At 38.9% G+C, this 15875-nt stretch overlaps 1 protein-coding gene across 1 annotated transcript in view; it reads left to right on the top strand.

Annotated features, from left to right (window-relative positions):
- Window positions 1-15875, top strand: part of LOC128640708 (P-selectin-like) — a 171895-nt gene that overhangs the window by 143551 nt on the left and 12469 nt on the right. Inside the window, exons 4-5 of the mRNA XM_053693136.1 lie at window positions 6171-6278; window positions 7155-7343. Of these exons, the coding sequence (XP_053549111.1) occupies window positions 6171-6278; window positions 7155-7343 (297 nt within the window). The remainder of the gene's footprint in view (window positions 1-6170; window positions 6279-7154; window positions 7344-15875) is intronic.

Here is a 15875-nt window from a genome sequence, read left to right as displayed (position 1 = left end):
CTCTGGTTATTTTAAATATATAGGTAGCTCCCTTCTAGATGAGTATTCTTGCAACAAAAGGTGTGAGATAATATCTAAGTTTTCAAGAGCAGACACCATTTCACTTTAGGTATTCAAAATATTGTTAGGGGGATAGAAGAGGCCCATAATTGGGTGTTAAAAGACATTTAGATCTCTGTTATAAGGGGAAAACCAGTAACTAGCATATTAAGTAAGAACATGTCTATTCCTTAGTGTGCAATCTAGGCATCTATAGGTATTGAGTAAGACATATTCAAGCTTGTTAAAAACAAACACAAAAACTAAAAAAACAGCGTTTAGCATTACTAGTGATATCTCCGGTAGGGTATTGTGAAATATTAAAAAGTAAGTAGGTAGGTGGGGGCGTGTCCGGGCTATGGCCCAAGATGGTCGCTAAACTGAAGACTCTGCTCAGCAATTTACATTCTGCCATGTAATCTACATTTTTCTGTACCATCCACTGCTACATTTTATAACACTATGTAGAAGAAACTTTACTGAAGCGGATGATATTCATATTTTTAACTTTTATATAGCAAGTTGGTCAGGCCGGACTGTTGAGAATCCTGGCAGCTCTAACAGAGAGGGTTCTCGGCACCCCCCCTGGGAAACCAGGTAAAAAGAGGATATGAGCAATTCTCTAAACTCTTCCAACATGGAAGAGCTACTTGTCGTTATACAGATGCTATTAGAAGAACGTGGCAAGATGATATGCGAGAGGATTGACAGAATTGCAAGCCCACCTGCTGCGCAGCGTGGGGATAAATGGCGACACGAAGATCTGACATTAGCCTTCAAGCCCTTAAGTGTGGAGCCCAATGAGATGGAGGAGAAGCTAGCAATAGTGTTGCGGGAGGTGTTTCAAATTGGCTCTCCTAGCCGAGATTTGGAGAAGAATCCGACGCAGAGACTAACGCCCACTACCGGAGCACGGATTACGGCCTCGGGGGCCGGGAGACCAGCTCCTGCTTACTATGCTGAGATCGCTCAGCCGGATAGAAATTGGAGGCGACGGATGCAAGGCCCTCTCCTGCCACTTGCTGGCCCTCCTAACAGAGACATTGACCCCGTGGAAGCTAGATCTGTACAGAACTCTGCGACTGTTTCCCACTTTGACTTGGTGAGCCCTGTGCGAAGGAACTCTCGGGGCTTTGAGGCCCTCTATGTATTAACGGCGGTGAGAGTGGGGGTTGGTTAGACTATGGACGGTAAGCCCGGGCATAACAGTACCCCTTAAGACTGTCGGACTGGGTGAAATATTTCATAATGAAGCCTGTATTGGCGGAGTTTACCCGGTTACTGCATCTGGTTGTACCCCGGGGACTGAGATGTGGGACATTGTATTATTATCGTTAGCAGGGAGGCAAATACATTTGTACAAAGGGTGGGCTGTCGGCGGCCAAGACAGCTCATTAGGTCTGCTAATACTGTTCATTTGCTGCATATGGGATTGTTTAATATACTTGCATAGCACCGCTTAATACTCATCCCAGTCGTATGGCTGTAGCGTGGAGCAATACCCTGGTGCCAGTTGGGTTATGTGACATGCTAAACGCTATTATATTGTGCTTCTCAGTTCTAAAGAAATAACCCACATTATCTTAGCGCTCTGCCTCTTGAGTCCTTAGAGGTTACCTATGCTACAACTCATAGATGTAAAATGTTCTCTTCAGGTCTGCAGGCTAAATCTTTAATATGTGTATTATATCCATTCTGTTGGGACAATATAAAATACAGCATTCTTAGACATAGGATAGATGTGGGTCCTAAAAATTAGTCTCTGTTATACAGGGAATGCTATTTGTTTAGGAGAGGCATCATCCATATATATGCTACACAGGCACATAGCAATTTAGAGGTCTTCCCAAGAGATTTCATACCTCACTCTGTTTCTGCCCCCCCCCCAAGCTTACCTCTTACATATATTTTTTACCTGTTTGTAGTTGTGCTAATCTCTATAGCATTATGTATGATAACTGTATGACCAGCATACATTTTTGTACTGTGACAGATCTATATGTTTGTTGAAACCAGTGAGGTTATATTTTTTACACACTTGCTTGCAGGTTTTAGTATTTTACTCAGTTTTCTCTTGCAATTTGAGGCTTCACACAAGCCTATAGTACCCTAAAGGGTATATGGAGAAACTAAACTTAACACCCTCTCACTGTAGTCTTCACCACTTATCCCTTTAATGGGGTATGTGCCCTTTTTATATTTTAGAGGGTTGTTTTTTCTATAATATCTGAAGTTAAATGATGTGGACTCCCAAGGACCTACATGCTCCTGTTCAAAACCTTCCTACAAAAACCAGGTCTCAGAATCCACACTCATTCAGCTATTTTTTACTTGTCCAAGCTACCATGTTTATACATAAAATGAGGTACTACACATGGCTCTGTGCATATTCTCTTGATGAGAATCTATTGTTGTTAAAGGTTTCTAAGACATGCCTATATATTGTATGTATGTGTCTGGCTCTATGTCTATAGGCGTGTTGCCATGATTAATATTTGATTGTGTTTTTGTATGTTCTGAATACCTCAATAAAAATTATTAATAAAAAAAAAAAAAAAAAAGTAAGTAGGTAACTAGGTACTCCGTATTGTGAAAGTTGCAGGATCTTTGCAGTTAACCCCCACCTCTCCTTTGTAGCCGCTCAAGTCCAAACAAATAATGGAGGAGAGTCCATTGCTGATTAACCTTATGAGGTTCTGTGTTTCTCAGACCGTAGTCTGATTGCGGGGGAGAATCTACTCTAGCAGATAGAGTAGGTAAAAGAAGTACAAATTCTACTCCACAAAGGGAGTCAATTTGGCATTGGGAGTCTAGAATAAGGTGTACTTCAGTATTCGGCCAGGATTCCTCCATAGCAAACTGAGGATGTTCTTTCTTTCCATACTGATTATTATTGGTATTATTTCCTGTGAGCTGGTCAGCACTGTAGGGAGAGGTTGGAGGATCAGGAAAAGGTAGAGTGCCATTCGACTGTTTACAATGTTCATCGCATCCGTTCTGGAATGGGCTGGGGTCAGACCTAAGCTTTTGTATGAGAGCGTCATACTGGATATTTAATGTGTCAATTAAGTTGCGTATTGCTTTGTTGATATAAGCTGCTGCGCTTATATAACTTAAATGTCGGCTTAGTTGTCTGTATAGAAATATGACTGCTTCTTACCACAGTGCTCGGGGTACCACAAAGGTGAGGCCGCAAGTACCTGGCGGGAGCTCTTCCCCTAAGTTGTTGTGCAGGAATTATCGGGAGCTGGAGCCACCCTTCTTGCCTTTATTATTCTGGAACATGGCTCTGTGATCATCAGTTAAATAGAAACCTGTGAGGGCTGTAGTATGGCAGTGAAATATGAATAGAGTGAGTCCCAGAAATAATGTGGCCTGTTAGAGCCTAGGTGTAATACTATACAGCATGTGAAGTTATTGCTGGCTATGGCAGGTTAAGCAAGGTACTTGAAGCTGCTAACTTGTAACCGCTTTTGTTTGCGTGAAGTAGGCAATTTGATGCTGTATAATAATAATAAAAGGTTCTCACCCCTTTTGCCTGCACTCACCTTAAATCAGCCAATCAGATTTTTCCTACCTTAATTCCGTTTGGCTGATAGAATCCTATCAGCCAATCGGAATTCGAGGGACGCCATCTTGGATGACGTCATTTAAAGGAACCTTCATTCGGACTTAGGACGTCGTTAGAAGAGGATGGATCCGCGTCGGCTGCTTCAAGATGGTCTCGCTCCGTGCCGGATGGAAGAAGATAGAAGATGCCGCTTGGATGAAGATGTTTGCCGGTCCGGATCTCCTCTTCTTGCCGGATAGGATGAAGACTTGAGAGCCTCTTCTGGACCTCTTCTTGCCGGATAGGAGGAAGACTTCGGACCCTCTTCTGGACGGATCAGTGATACCCGGCGTGGTGAAGACAAGGTAGGAAGATCTTCAGGGGCTTAGTGTTAGGTTTTTTAAGGGGGGTTTGGGTTAGATTAGGGGTATGTGGGTGGTGGGTTGTAATGTTGGGGGGGTATTGTATGTTTTTTTACAGGCAAAAGAGCAGAATTCTTTGGGGCATGCCACGCAAAAGGCCCTTTTAAGGGCTGGTAAGGTAAAAGAGCTTGAACATTTTTATTTTAGAATAGGGTAGGGCATTTTTTTTATTTTGGGGGGCTTTGTTATTTTTTAGGGGGCTTAGAGTAGGTGTAATTAGTTTAAAATTCTTGTAATCTTTTTTTATTTTTTTGTAATTTAGTGTTTGTTTTTTTTTGTAATTTAGTTTAGTTGATTTAATTGTAGATAATTGTAGTTAGTTTATTTAATTAATTTATTGATAGTGTAGTGTTAGGTTTAATTGTAACTTAGGTTAGGATTTATTTTACAGGTAATTTTGTAATTATTTTAACTAGGTAACTATTAAATAGTTATTAACTATTTAATAGCTATTGTACCTGGTTAAAATAAATACAAAGTTGCCTGTAAAATAAATATTAATCCTAAAATAGCTACAATATAATTATTATTTATATTGTAGCTATATTAGGGTTTATTTTACAGGAAAGTATTTAGATTTAAATAGGAATAATTTATTTAATAAGATTTATTTTATTTCATTAGATTTAAATTATATTTAACTTAGGGGGGTGTTAGGGTTAGGGTTAGACTTAGCTTTAGGGGTTAATACTTTTATTGGAGTAGCGGCGAGGTCCGGTCGGCAGATTAGGGGTTAATACTTGAAGTTAGGTGTCGGCGATGTTAGGGAGGGCAGATTAGGGGTTAATACTATTTATTATAGGGTTTGCGAGGCGGGAGTGAGGCGGATTAGGGGTTAATACATTTATTATAGTAGCGGCGAGGTCCGGTCGGCAGATTAGGGGTTAATAATTGTAGGTAGGTGGCGGCGACATTGGGGGCGGCAGATTAGGGGTTAATAAATATAATATAGGGGTCGGCGGTGTTAGGGGCAGCAGATTAGGGGTACATAGTGATAACGTATTTTGGTGGCGGTGTACGGAGCGGCAGATTAGGGGTTAAAAATAATATGCAGGAGTCAGCGATAGCGGGGGCGGCAGATTAGGGGTTAATAAGTGTAAGGTTAGGGGTGTTTAGACTCGGGGTACATGTTAGGGTGTTAGGTGCAGACTTAGAGAGTGTTTCCCCATAGGAAACAATGGGGCTGCGTTAGGAGCTTAATGCTGCTTTTTTGCAGGTGTTAAGTTTTTTTTCAGCTCAAACTGCCCCATTGTTTCCTCTGGGGGAATCGTGCACGAGCACGTTTTTGAAGCTGGACGCGTCCGTAAGCACCGCTGGTATTGAGAGTTGCAGTGGTGGTAAATATGCCTGTACGCTCCCTTTTTGGAGCCTAACGCAGCCCTTATGAGAACTCTTAATACCAGCGTTGTTTAAAAGGTGCGGGGGGGAAAAAGCACGCGTTGCTAACGCACCCCTTTGGCCGCAGAACTCTATATCTAGGTGTATGTGTTTAACCTATTTGCCTAAGTCAAACACTTAGGGGTAGATCGCAATATTGTTTTTTTGTCCTCAAGAATTTAGATTGTGATACGAAAAACAGAACAGGCACATGCTAAAGTATAGGCCATTTTTCCACCAGAACAATAATAAAAATAGTATTGCCAATAAATAATGAAAATGGGTCATTAGCAGTTATTAACATGCAGATAATTATTAAATGATATATTGTAATAAACCACATATATCTGTTTAAAGGGAAATAAACCCCAAATTGCATGATTTAGATAGAGCATACAATTTTAAACAACTTTCCAATACAAAACTTTGCTTCATTCCTGTGATATCCTTTGTTGAAGAAGCAACAATGGGATCTGGCTGAACACATCAGGTGAACCAATGACAAGACGCATACATGTGCAGCCACCAATCAGCAACTAGCTATTGGACCTACCTATGTATTCTTTTAAACAAAGAATACCAAAAAAAACTAAGCAAACTATACACTAGAAGTAAATTTGAAAGTTATTTTAAAATGCATGTTCTATCTAGATCATTAAAGTTTAAGAAAGAGCTTTACATTTTTGTATTTCTTTAACCTAAATATTTTTTTTTTTTAAATGTGCTTAAATTTAGACTAAAGTTGACATTTGATATTTAATATTATTGATTTGAATTTGTAGCCAACTGCCAAGCATCATCCTGCAGCCAACGCGGCGAGTGTATGGAGACGATCGGCAACTATACCTGTAACTGTCATCCTGGCTACTATGGTGCAGAGTGTGAACATGGTTTGTAACAGTTTTTCTATGTAATCTATAATATTTAGAAATTATATGAATATTTAAAGGGACCTTGTACTATCAATTTTTTTTTCTACAGTTATCAATTTTACATGTTGGAGTGTAGTAAATGGTTTACAAATACCTACTCTTCTTTTATTTTGTCATTTGAAATAGCTGGTTTTGCCAATTGAAACCTCCACCTATTCCAAAAATATGAACATTGTAGTATTCTCTGTATGAAAAAAAGCTATGTAAACAACAGACAGCAACAACAGATATCAACCTCCCATGGATGAGATAGATAGAGGTCATCCTATTTAAAAAGGATGTGTCCTGCAGCTGTTTGTCATACAACAAACACAACATCTATGATTACGGCCACCTGTGCTAAAATGTGTCAAGAAACAAAAAGTGGAGGGCGCTATACAGCTAAATATAATCACCACATTTATTCATAGACAATGCAAAATACATATAAGTACATTTAAAAGTAAGGGACATCTCCCAAAATGCCTATAACATTTTATCTAATACCCCCTTTAGATTTTAGGGAAAAAAAATCAAGTCACAATTAAAATCCAAAGTTCACTATCGCCACTCAGGGCATGAAAGAGTGCAATGATTGTATAGCCACCTGCTTCACTTAGACCAGAAGAGACGTCCCTTACTTTTAAATGTACTTATATCTATTTTGCATTGTCTATGAATAAATGTGGTGATTATATTTAGATGTATAGTGCCCTCCACTTTTTGTTTCTTGTATTTCTGGATTTTATTTATTTTATGGGTATTATCTCCTTTAATAAAATTCATACAAATATATAAAACTTGCTGGAATAAATAAATGTTATGTTAAATGTATTATGTTCTTTTGTTGTTTAGTTATAAAATGTGCTGAGATTGAGCAAATACCTGAAGACTCTTCTATGAACTGCACTCACCCTTTTGGTCACCCTGCCTTCACATCTGCTTGCCATTTCCAGTGCAGAGAGGGATTTAAACTAAGAGGGTCTAGCAGCTTGCACTGCTCAGAACATGGCAACTGGACTGGTGACTTCCCACAATGTGAAGGTAAGAATATAATTAGTGTCTCAGCCGGTTACTTGATCCCCTGAATACCGCTAGGGTTTGCAGTTAGTTTTTAAAGCTACAGTAAACAGGCATCCCGACGGTGGTCCTTCTTCATCCTGGCAGCGGTCCATCTTCTTATCTTACTCCCGGCGGCAGCGGTCTTCATCCCTCTTCAGATCTTCATCACGGAGGTCCTCTTCATGCTGTCACCAGACGCATGCTGAATTTTGAATGTAAGGTACCCTTTTATATAAGGTTACCCTTGCATTCCTATTGATTGATTTTCATGTTCAAATTCAAATCAGCCAAAAGAAAAAGCTTTTATTCTATTGGCTGATTTGAATTTGAACATGAAAATCAGCCAATAGGAATGCAAGGGTACCCCTATATAAAAGGGTACCTCACTTTCAAAATTCAATGTGCAGCTGGGGAAAAGGACCTCCATGTTGAAGATGGAAGAAAACCGCCGCCGACGTCAGGATGAAGATATGAAGATGGTCCGCCGCCAGGAGGAAGAAGGACCACCCCTGAGATGAAGATGGAGCACCGCCATCATCTTTGGTGAGTACCATGCTGGGGTTTAGTGTTAGATTTTTTGTTTTAAGAAAAAGAGCTGGTTCACTTTTGGGCAATGCCGTACAAAAGTGTGGGTTTTTTGTTTTAGTTTTTTTTTTTTTACTGTAATGTTATTTTGCGTAATTTTTTTTTAATATAAATGGTAGTTTGTTTTATTAAAAAGGTAAAGTAAGATTTCTTTCCTAAGATATGGTGAGTCCACAACGTCATCAAATAATGTTGGGAATATCACTCCTGGCAAGCAGGAGGAGGCAAAGAGCACCACAGTTAAACTGTTAAGTATCACTTCCCTTCCCACAAACCCTAGTCATTCTCTTTGCCTTGGTGCATGGAGGAGGTGAAGTTTTGTTGTGTCTGAAGAAAAATGGATTTCTTTTACTTCAAGTAAGATTTTAACTAGTTTGAAAGCCGGAGTAGGTTTACTCTGATCATTCCTTTCAAGATTCGGTCTAGCCGTACTCCATGTTAGTCTCTTAAGTAGGGCAGTGGTGGCTTTAAAGCAGTTAGGAACTTGTGAGGTGGGCCTTGCTGTGTTTTCCTAACATAATTGCTGCCCAGGGTATAGAAAGCCAGAGTAGGTTTACTCTGTTCTTTCTTTTTTCTACAGGTCTCTGTGAGGAGTGGTGTCCTCTCACGCTGTGTAGGCTGTCCTCCTGTCGGACGGCTAGATGCAGGTAAGTGCCTTTCGTCTTCTGGGTCTAGGAGGCTGGCACATTATGTTATACTGCAGTATATTTGGGACATTTTATTTTAATCCACTGGGCTGGATTATTTAAGGGCAGGGTGCAGGCACTGGTGTGAGAGAGAGATTTAGGGGTTAAATGAGACATTTAATCCTTTGTGGTTGTTATTATATTCTTGGAGGCACTATTTGGGCTTTTATTGGGGCTGTTTGCTCAAGTAAGCTAAAGTGCTGCTTTTGGATATGCATGATAGAAAATGCAAGAAAGAGAAATGTGTTTTATACATGCTGATTTGATATTGTGGTCACATTGTTTGCTGTAGTGGATCGGTTTGCAAGGCTGCAACTTGGTCTCCTTTGCATACTTTTTCCAAATGTTATCAATTTTGGAGGAAAAGTTATTCAAGCGGTGGTGCCTTCTGTTTAGGTCTGCCTGTCTTGTCCCTCCCTTGTCATCAGTGTCCTCTAGCTTGGGTATTGGTTCCCAACAGTAATTGATGATGTTGTGGACTCACCATATCTTAGGAAAGAAAACATAATTAATGCTTACCTTATAAATGTATTTATTTCCGGATATGGTGAGTCCTTGACCCCGCCCTTTATTTTTAGACAGTTGTTTTTTGACTAAACTTCAGGCACCTCTACACCTTTATGTTAGTCCTTTTTCTCCATTATCTTTGGTCGAATGACGGGGGTTTGTTGGAAGGGAAGTGATACTTAACAGTTTAACTGCGGTGCTCTTTGCCTCCTCCTGCTGGGCAGGAGTGATTTTCCTAACAGTAATTGATGACGTCGTGGACTCACCATATCCATAAATAAATACATTTATCAGGTAAGCATCATTTTTTTTTTTTTTTTTTTATATAAATTTTTATTGAGGTACTCAAAATAGGCATACAAACAGCATAGGTAAATAGCGAAAATGACGTACATATAACATGTTACAAAATCAAAAAACTTAAACAGTACAATAGAGTTAGTTTGTAATGCCTATATAAAGGGGAACCTTCTCAAATGAACACTGGAGGTCCACTAGGGACCGAACATAAGTGAAATAGCTGGGAGTAAAGGAAGGTGAAAGAAAAAAAAAGAGAGGCCACTCTTGGATCTCTCTATTATGACCTCAGGTTTTGCAAATTAAGTTTCTATCCACTCTCTGTTAGGGACTATAACAGAAGAAAAGCATACAGGCGTTAACCAGGCCTAATCCCTCCAAGTTGTCATTCAAGACAATTTATCTGTGGGGAAGTGATTGTCGTAATATTATATTGAAAGATATATTCACAAACAAGCTAGTTAGGGTGCGGTACACTGAGGGTTGTTGTTGGAGAGCTATGAGTGAAATGCGGCATAAGCAAGACAAGCCGCGTAGTTAGTACTCCTAGAAAAGGAGGCACATTATGGTGGTGACGGGGGGGGGGGGAGGTGGTAATAAAGTAATATCAATGAAGTAAGTATCTTTAAGGACTTAGAGGTTTGTTGTGAATGAAAAGAAGGACAGATACATATATATAACAGGTGCCAGGCGTTCAGTGTACTGAGTGGGCTTGCTTCAGCATTATAGGGTAGTACAGACATGCATACCTTCATTAGAACATATAGCCCACTGGATGTATAGCATAGTTATATCTCACATCGAGTGCACATAAATAACCAACATTAGTAACCAAGTACTGGGTCTATGAAAGTGTGTAGCGGACGTTAAGCTATATACAATTCGGAGAAGTAACTGGGGAGCAAATGGCAAATGGTTAAGCGCAGACATTTTAAATAAAAAAGAGGGCAAATGGTAGTCAGATATTTGGGGGGCCAGTATAATATATTCTAAACACTAAGAAATGGAATGACGTACAGAACTCTGCCTCGGCCGCTGACAGGTCCTGCCATCCAAAAGTATGTTGTAAAAGTGTGTGATAGTTACACATGACTTCCCTAGGCTAATTAAAGAATAGAAATAACTATACCCCTGATATAATCAGATTATATTAAAAATAGTATTTATATTAATAACAGATCCAGAACTGTGACAGAGATTACTCCGCAGATGGGTCATGATAAATATTGTCTAGTATACCACACGGTAGTTAGTAATTAAATAAGAACAGAAGCCCCAGCACTTATAGAAAGATAAATGCTATAATAAGTTTAACATCAATTTAGATCCTAAACCCAGCCTTTAGTTCCAAAATATATATATATATCGTAATGATACCTGGGTCTACCGGGTAGTATATCATATAAGAACTTTTACAAACAAGGTCCTCAAACAGGCAGGACAGGAGCATCCACATGAGCACAACAATGGTTATCTTTCTGTGTATGTTGTTATAGGATAACAAAATATGCATGCATAAATATGAGATTCATAGCCCTATGTTGTAGGTTATAGGAACGTGATGTAGCAGTATGGCTAAGTTATTAATATGGCATGGTTTAAGTAACCCTAATTATATCTCATGGGCGTTGTTGTGCCTAGAGGCCTGCAAATAATTGATTGATGAAAACCCATAGTACAGGGAGATGGAAACATGTAAAAAGTGACTTTCAAAATTTTAAAAGTATTAATATGAATAACATTTGAAAATTAGGAAACATCAGCAAGATACAGTATACTCAGCGATCGTTGGTTCTGGAATAAGAATACATTAACTTGAATAGGCTTCATCCAGTCTATAAAGTGAGGTTATTATTTCATGACTTTGAGTTAGTTTTACTTCAAACGCTATACATAATGTGAAAAACATGGTAAGGGCTATGGAAAAATATGGGGACTAAAAAGCCATCTATTGCCAGCATTCTTACTGTGACAGCAGGCCATCATGAGAACCTTTCCCGACCTGCTTGGTACATGTATACATCTATCAATAGTCCAACAATAGTAATAAAGGGTCTCTATGTGTGAGGCTTAGAGCAAGTAACAATAAACAACGTGCCACCTATAATCTCTAGAAAACCTGTTAATAAACATTTTATACATAAGGGGAGAATGCTGTTGTTGATCGCTGAGGCCAAATGTGTATATACTAGGAAACACAATTTTTAATAATATGGACACTTATCGTATGGGGTACTCAAGACAGTCTGGTCCAAGTATGGGAAACATTGCCATAAAGAATATTGTAAAGGAGTCTCAGTGACCAGGTATCTCGGATGTTATGTTCAGATTAACCAATACCAGTCCGCTGACCCCATGGAATATACTGCTCTTGTTCCTTGATAAGTGCAAGCGAATCAGAGGGAGTCTCATTGCTGTTGGTGGTGCTAGGCATTAGTGCGGGAACAGAGTCTAACAGTTGGAGGGACTTGAGACCGGGAGCTTTCATGAGAGTGTGAGGTAAGGCCGCTGAGGCCGTGGGGTAGTCTGCAGCTCCGTGTTTCAATCTGTGTTTCCTAAAGTAGTCATGCTGCTCATCCGACGCAGTGAACTCGGCAGCTCGCACACTTCCTTTCAGAGCTATTTCTGACCCTCCTGGTCGCCGCATGGGTGCTTCATATATGAGCGGAGTGATTGGGGCTGCATTCTGTGGGCTCTCCTCAAGCTTCAAAAGAGGTTCTTCAGCAGTTATATCTTCTATCTGTGTAGTCTCACATGGATTGTCCAGGCAATTGCATGTCCTCCTCTCAAAATCTGCGATCAGATCCACAACAGCTACATAGAATGCTTGTATGTGCATACTGTTAAATTAGTATAGGTGCAACCATGCGGTCCAAGATGGCGCTTCACACTTTGTATTCCGGTCGTGACACTGGTAGCTATTCAGTGTCTGATGTCTAGGTTACTCACGATGGCGATCTGGTTATTCTCTGGGTCACAGGAGCATAGTGGAGTTTTTGGGCTTGGCGATGCTATTTTCCCAGCTGTCAGTAGTTTTTATGCGAGTGGGTCAGACATATTATGGGCATAAGTAATGCCGTACTGTTGTGAGCTCCCGGGTTCTTCCTAGGTGTAAAGTTAAGAACAGGATATCATTTCTGAAAATCTTAAGTATAAAAGAAAGGTGGATAAATCCTTAATATTGAAGTTTTGGCCGGGAGCTCTGTTACTGTGCGACCATCCACTTCGCTAGCTGGCTCCGTCCCCATCATTTTTTTTTGTACTTTCTCAGGTAAGTTAAAGGGACACTCAATCAAAATTAACCTTTCATTATTCAGATAGAACATGCAATTTTAAACAACTTTCCAATTTACTTCCATTAACTAAATGTGCACAGTCTTTTTATATTTAAACTGTTTGAGTCACCAGCTCCTACTGAGCATGTGCAAGAATAAGTTTGTATGCATTTGTGAATGACTGATGGCTGTCACATGGTATGTGTATGCATTTATGATTGGCTGATGGCTGTCACATGGTATAGGGGAGTTGAAAAAGACATAACTTTTAAAATTGTCAGAAAATAAATCTACTACTCATTTGAAGTTCAGACTAAGTGCTATATCATTGTCTTGTTATCTTACATTTGTTGATTATGCAAATCTACTGTGTTGACTGGTCCTTTAATATTTTTAAAGGTAGTTAGGATTTTTGGTAAAAGTAGGTTTAGTCTATCTTGGGTTAACTTAGGGGGTGTTAGGGGTTTAGATGTTAGTATGCAAATTTGCATTGGGGGCTTGTGCTTTAGGGGTTTATAGTGTAATGGAGATTTTGCAATGGGGTGGGCTGGCGGTTTAGGGGTTAACAGTGTAGAAGCTTACTTTGCGGAGGGGGTTGTGGCAATTTAGGGGTTAATAGATTAAAGAGGTAGTTTGTGATGGGGGGTGGCAATTTTAAGGGTTCAAAATGTAGTTTAGTACAACTGTTTCCTCCAGGCACCTCTTTACTTTGAGCGGTAAATGCAAATGCGTTTGCATAATCGTATTTACTTTCAACTTATAATACAAGCTTATATTACCACTCATCGCTACCCATAGAAAATATGCGGAGCATAAATTACCGTGATTTTGCGCAAACTAATTCGCTGTAATTTTAACAGTGCACCACTTGAGCGTAAAAAACACTGCAATCTCATGATCGCTTTTACGCTCCTCACGCTAACAATAGCGCTCTACTCATAATCTAGGCCTAAATAAAACATTAAAAGAATGATGTGTCAGAGCAAATATTAGCCTGAGAATAATATATGCATGTATTTTAAAATTACATTAGTTTTTTTAATATTGAAGAAATAAGGGTAACATTCTAATGTCAATAATGCAGTGGGTGCCATATTTTAACTTTTGCTATGGGCAATAGAGACAGTTATAAATGGCTGCTTCTAAGCGTGCAACCAATGACTGTGTGAAATACAGTTGTGTCTGCACTTCCACTTTTAACAGGAATTTAGGAAGCCCACAATATTCAGAATTAAATTACAGGAAAAGGGAACAAAATAAATAATGAAAGTATATTGCAAAGTTTTTTTACTACATACAATTAAATATTTTAGATTAATATCTCAAAGTGTTTAATGTCCCTTTAAATGAAGTCTTTTGCTCAACATGTTTTTTTAATCTTTTAACCTTTTTTAATACAAGTATTTAAAGCATTTCTTTTATTTTTGGAATTAAAGTGCCTTCAAATCTTGGATGTATCCTTTAGACCGGGAGGAAATAAGCAGCTTGCACCACAGGAAGCCCAATTACTTCGTTAGGAAGCATATGGGCCTGGACTGTGAAAAAAACTCTTCAAGCAGCAACGTCCTAACTTTAAAAATATTCTATAGTGTGCACTATTTGCATAATCTGATGATATCACAAAGTGCTGAAACCTTTATTGCAACATAGAAAGCAGTTTGGAATTGAAAAATTAGCTTGAAAGCAAAATAAAAAATTGTGTTAAAGTACTATATTTTACAGCATATATTCTTTAAAAAAATTGTAATAAAAAAGTATACACATTGCTCAATATTACATTTTCATTTGATGCTTGAAAGGGGCTACCGAACCTTCTGAATGCAGAAGTAGACGACCGTTTGTGGCGTTCAGATCTTTTTATTTATTTTTGCGAAAGTGCAACACACTAAGTTCTGTACAAAACCAGATTTTAGGGGGCCTATTTATCAAGCCGTCAACCGCAAATACGCTGCAATTCCGCAGCGCAATTGTGGAGAGCTTGATTCGCCTTATTTATCAAAGCCTACAGACCGGCAAAAGTTGAAATTTGTGACGTAACATACGATCCACCGGTTTCAGTCTGACACAGATCGATGCTTACGTCACTACAGATGTTCTGAATGCAAATTTGGCACTATCTGACTACTTTTGCAAGTTAACAAATACCTAGCAGGTACGCTTGCCACTATTCCGGGCCAGCGTACCTGGTTTTCAATATGCCACCCTGGAGGCGGCGGATGCCATAGGAATCAATGGGAGTACGAAAGCAGCGAAAGCTCATGCTCGCTGCTGCCCAATATCCCATTGATTCCTAACATGTACCCCGAGTCTAAACACTCCTAATCTGCTGCCCCGACATCGCCGCCACCTACATAATACTTATTAACTGCTAATCTGCCGCCCCAACACCGCCGACACCTACATAAAGTTATTAACCGCTCCCGGACCCCACCGCAACTAAATAAATGTATTAACCCCTAAACCCCTGGCCTCCCAAATCACTAGCACTTACTAAACCTATTAACCCCTAAACTGCCAGCCCCCCACATCGCCATAAAATAAATAAAGCTATTAACCCCTAAACCTAACAACCTGCTAACTTTATATTAAATATTAACTCATCCCTATCTTATAATAAATTTAAACTTAAATTAAACTATATTAAACTATTAATTCATCTATCCTAACTTTTATACTAAAATTACATTAAACTATATTAAATTAATAATTAATCTACCCTAACTTTTATACTAAATTACATTAAACTACAATTTAAATTAACTATATTATATATTTAAACACCTATGCCTACTCAAATAATTAAAATCTACACTAAAAAATTACTAAGTTACAAAAAATAACAAACACTAAGTTACACAAAAAATTAAACACCAAGTTGCAAAAATTTAAAAAATTATCAAACATTTAAACTTATTACACCTAATCTAAGGGCCCTATGAAAATAAAAAGCCCCCCCCAAAATAAAAAAAATTCCTAGCCTACAATAAACTACAAATAGCCCTTAAAAGGGCCTTTTGCGGGGCATTGCCTCAAAGAAATCAGCTATTTTACCTGTAAATAAAAAAATACAAACACCCCCCCCAACAGTAAAACCCACCACCCACACAACCAACCCTCCAAATAAAAACCTAATCTAACAAAAACTAAGCTCCCCATTTCCCTGA

The sequence above is a fragment of the Bombina bombina genome, chromosome 10, assembly GCF_027579735.1.
Source record: "Bombina bombina isolate aBomBom1 chromosome 10, aBomBom1.pri, whole genome shotgun sequence".
In the NCBI taxonomy this organism is placed as follows: domain Eukaryota; kingdom Metazoa; phylum Chordata; class Amphibia; order Anura; family Bombinatoridae; genus Bombina; species Bombina bombina.
This window is presented reverse-complemented; position numbering and strand designations above follow the sequence as displayed.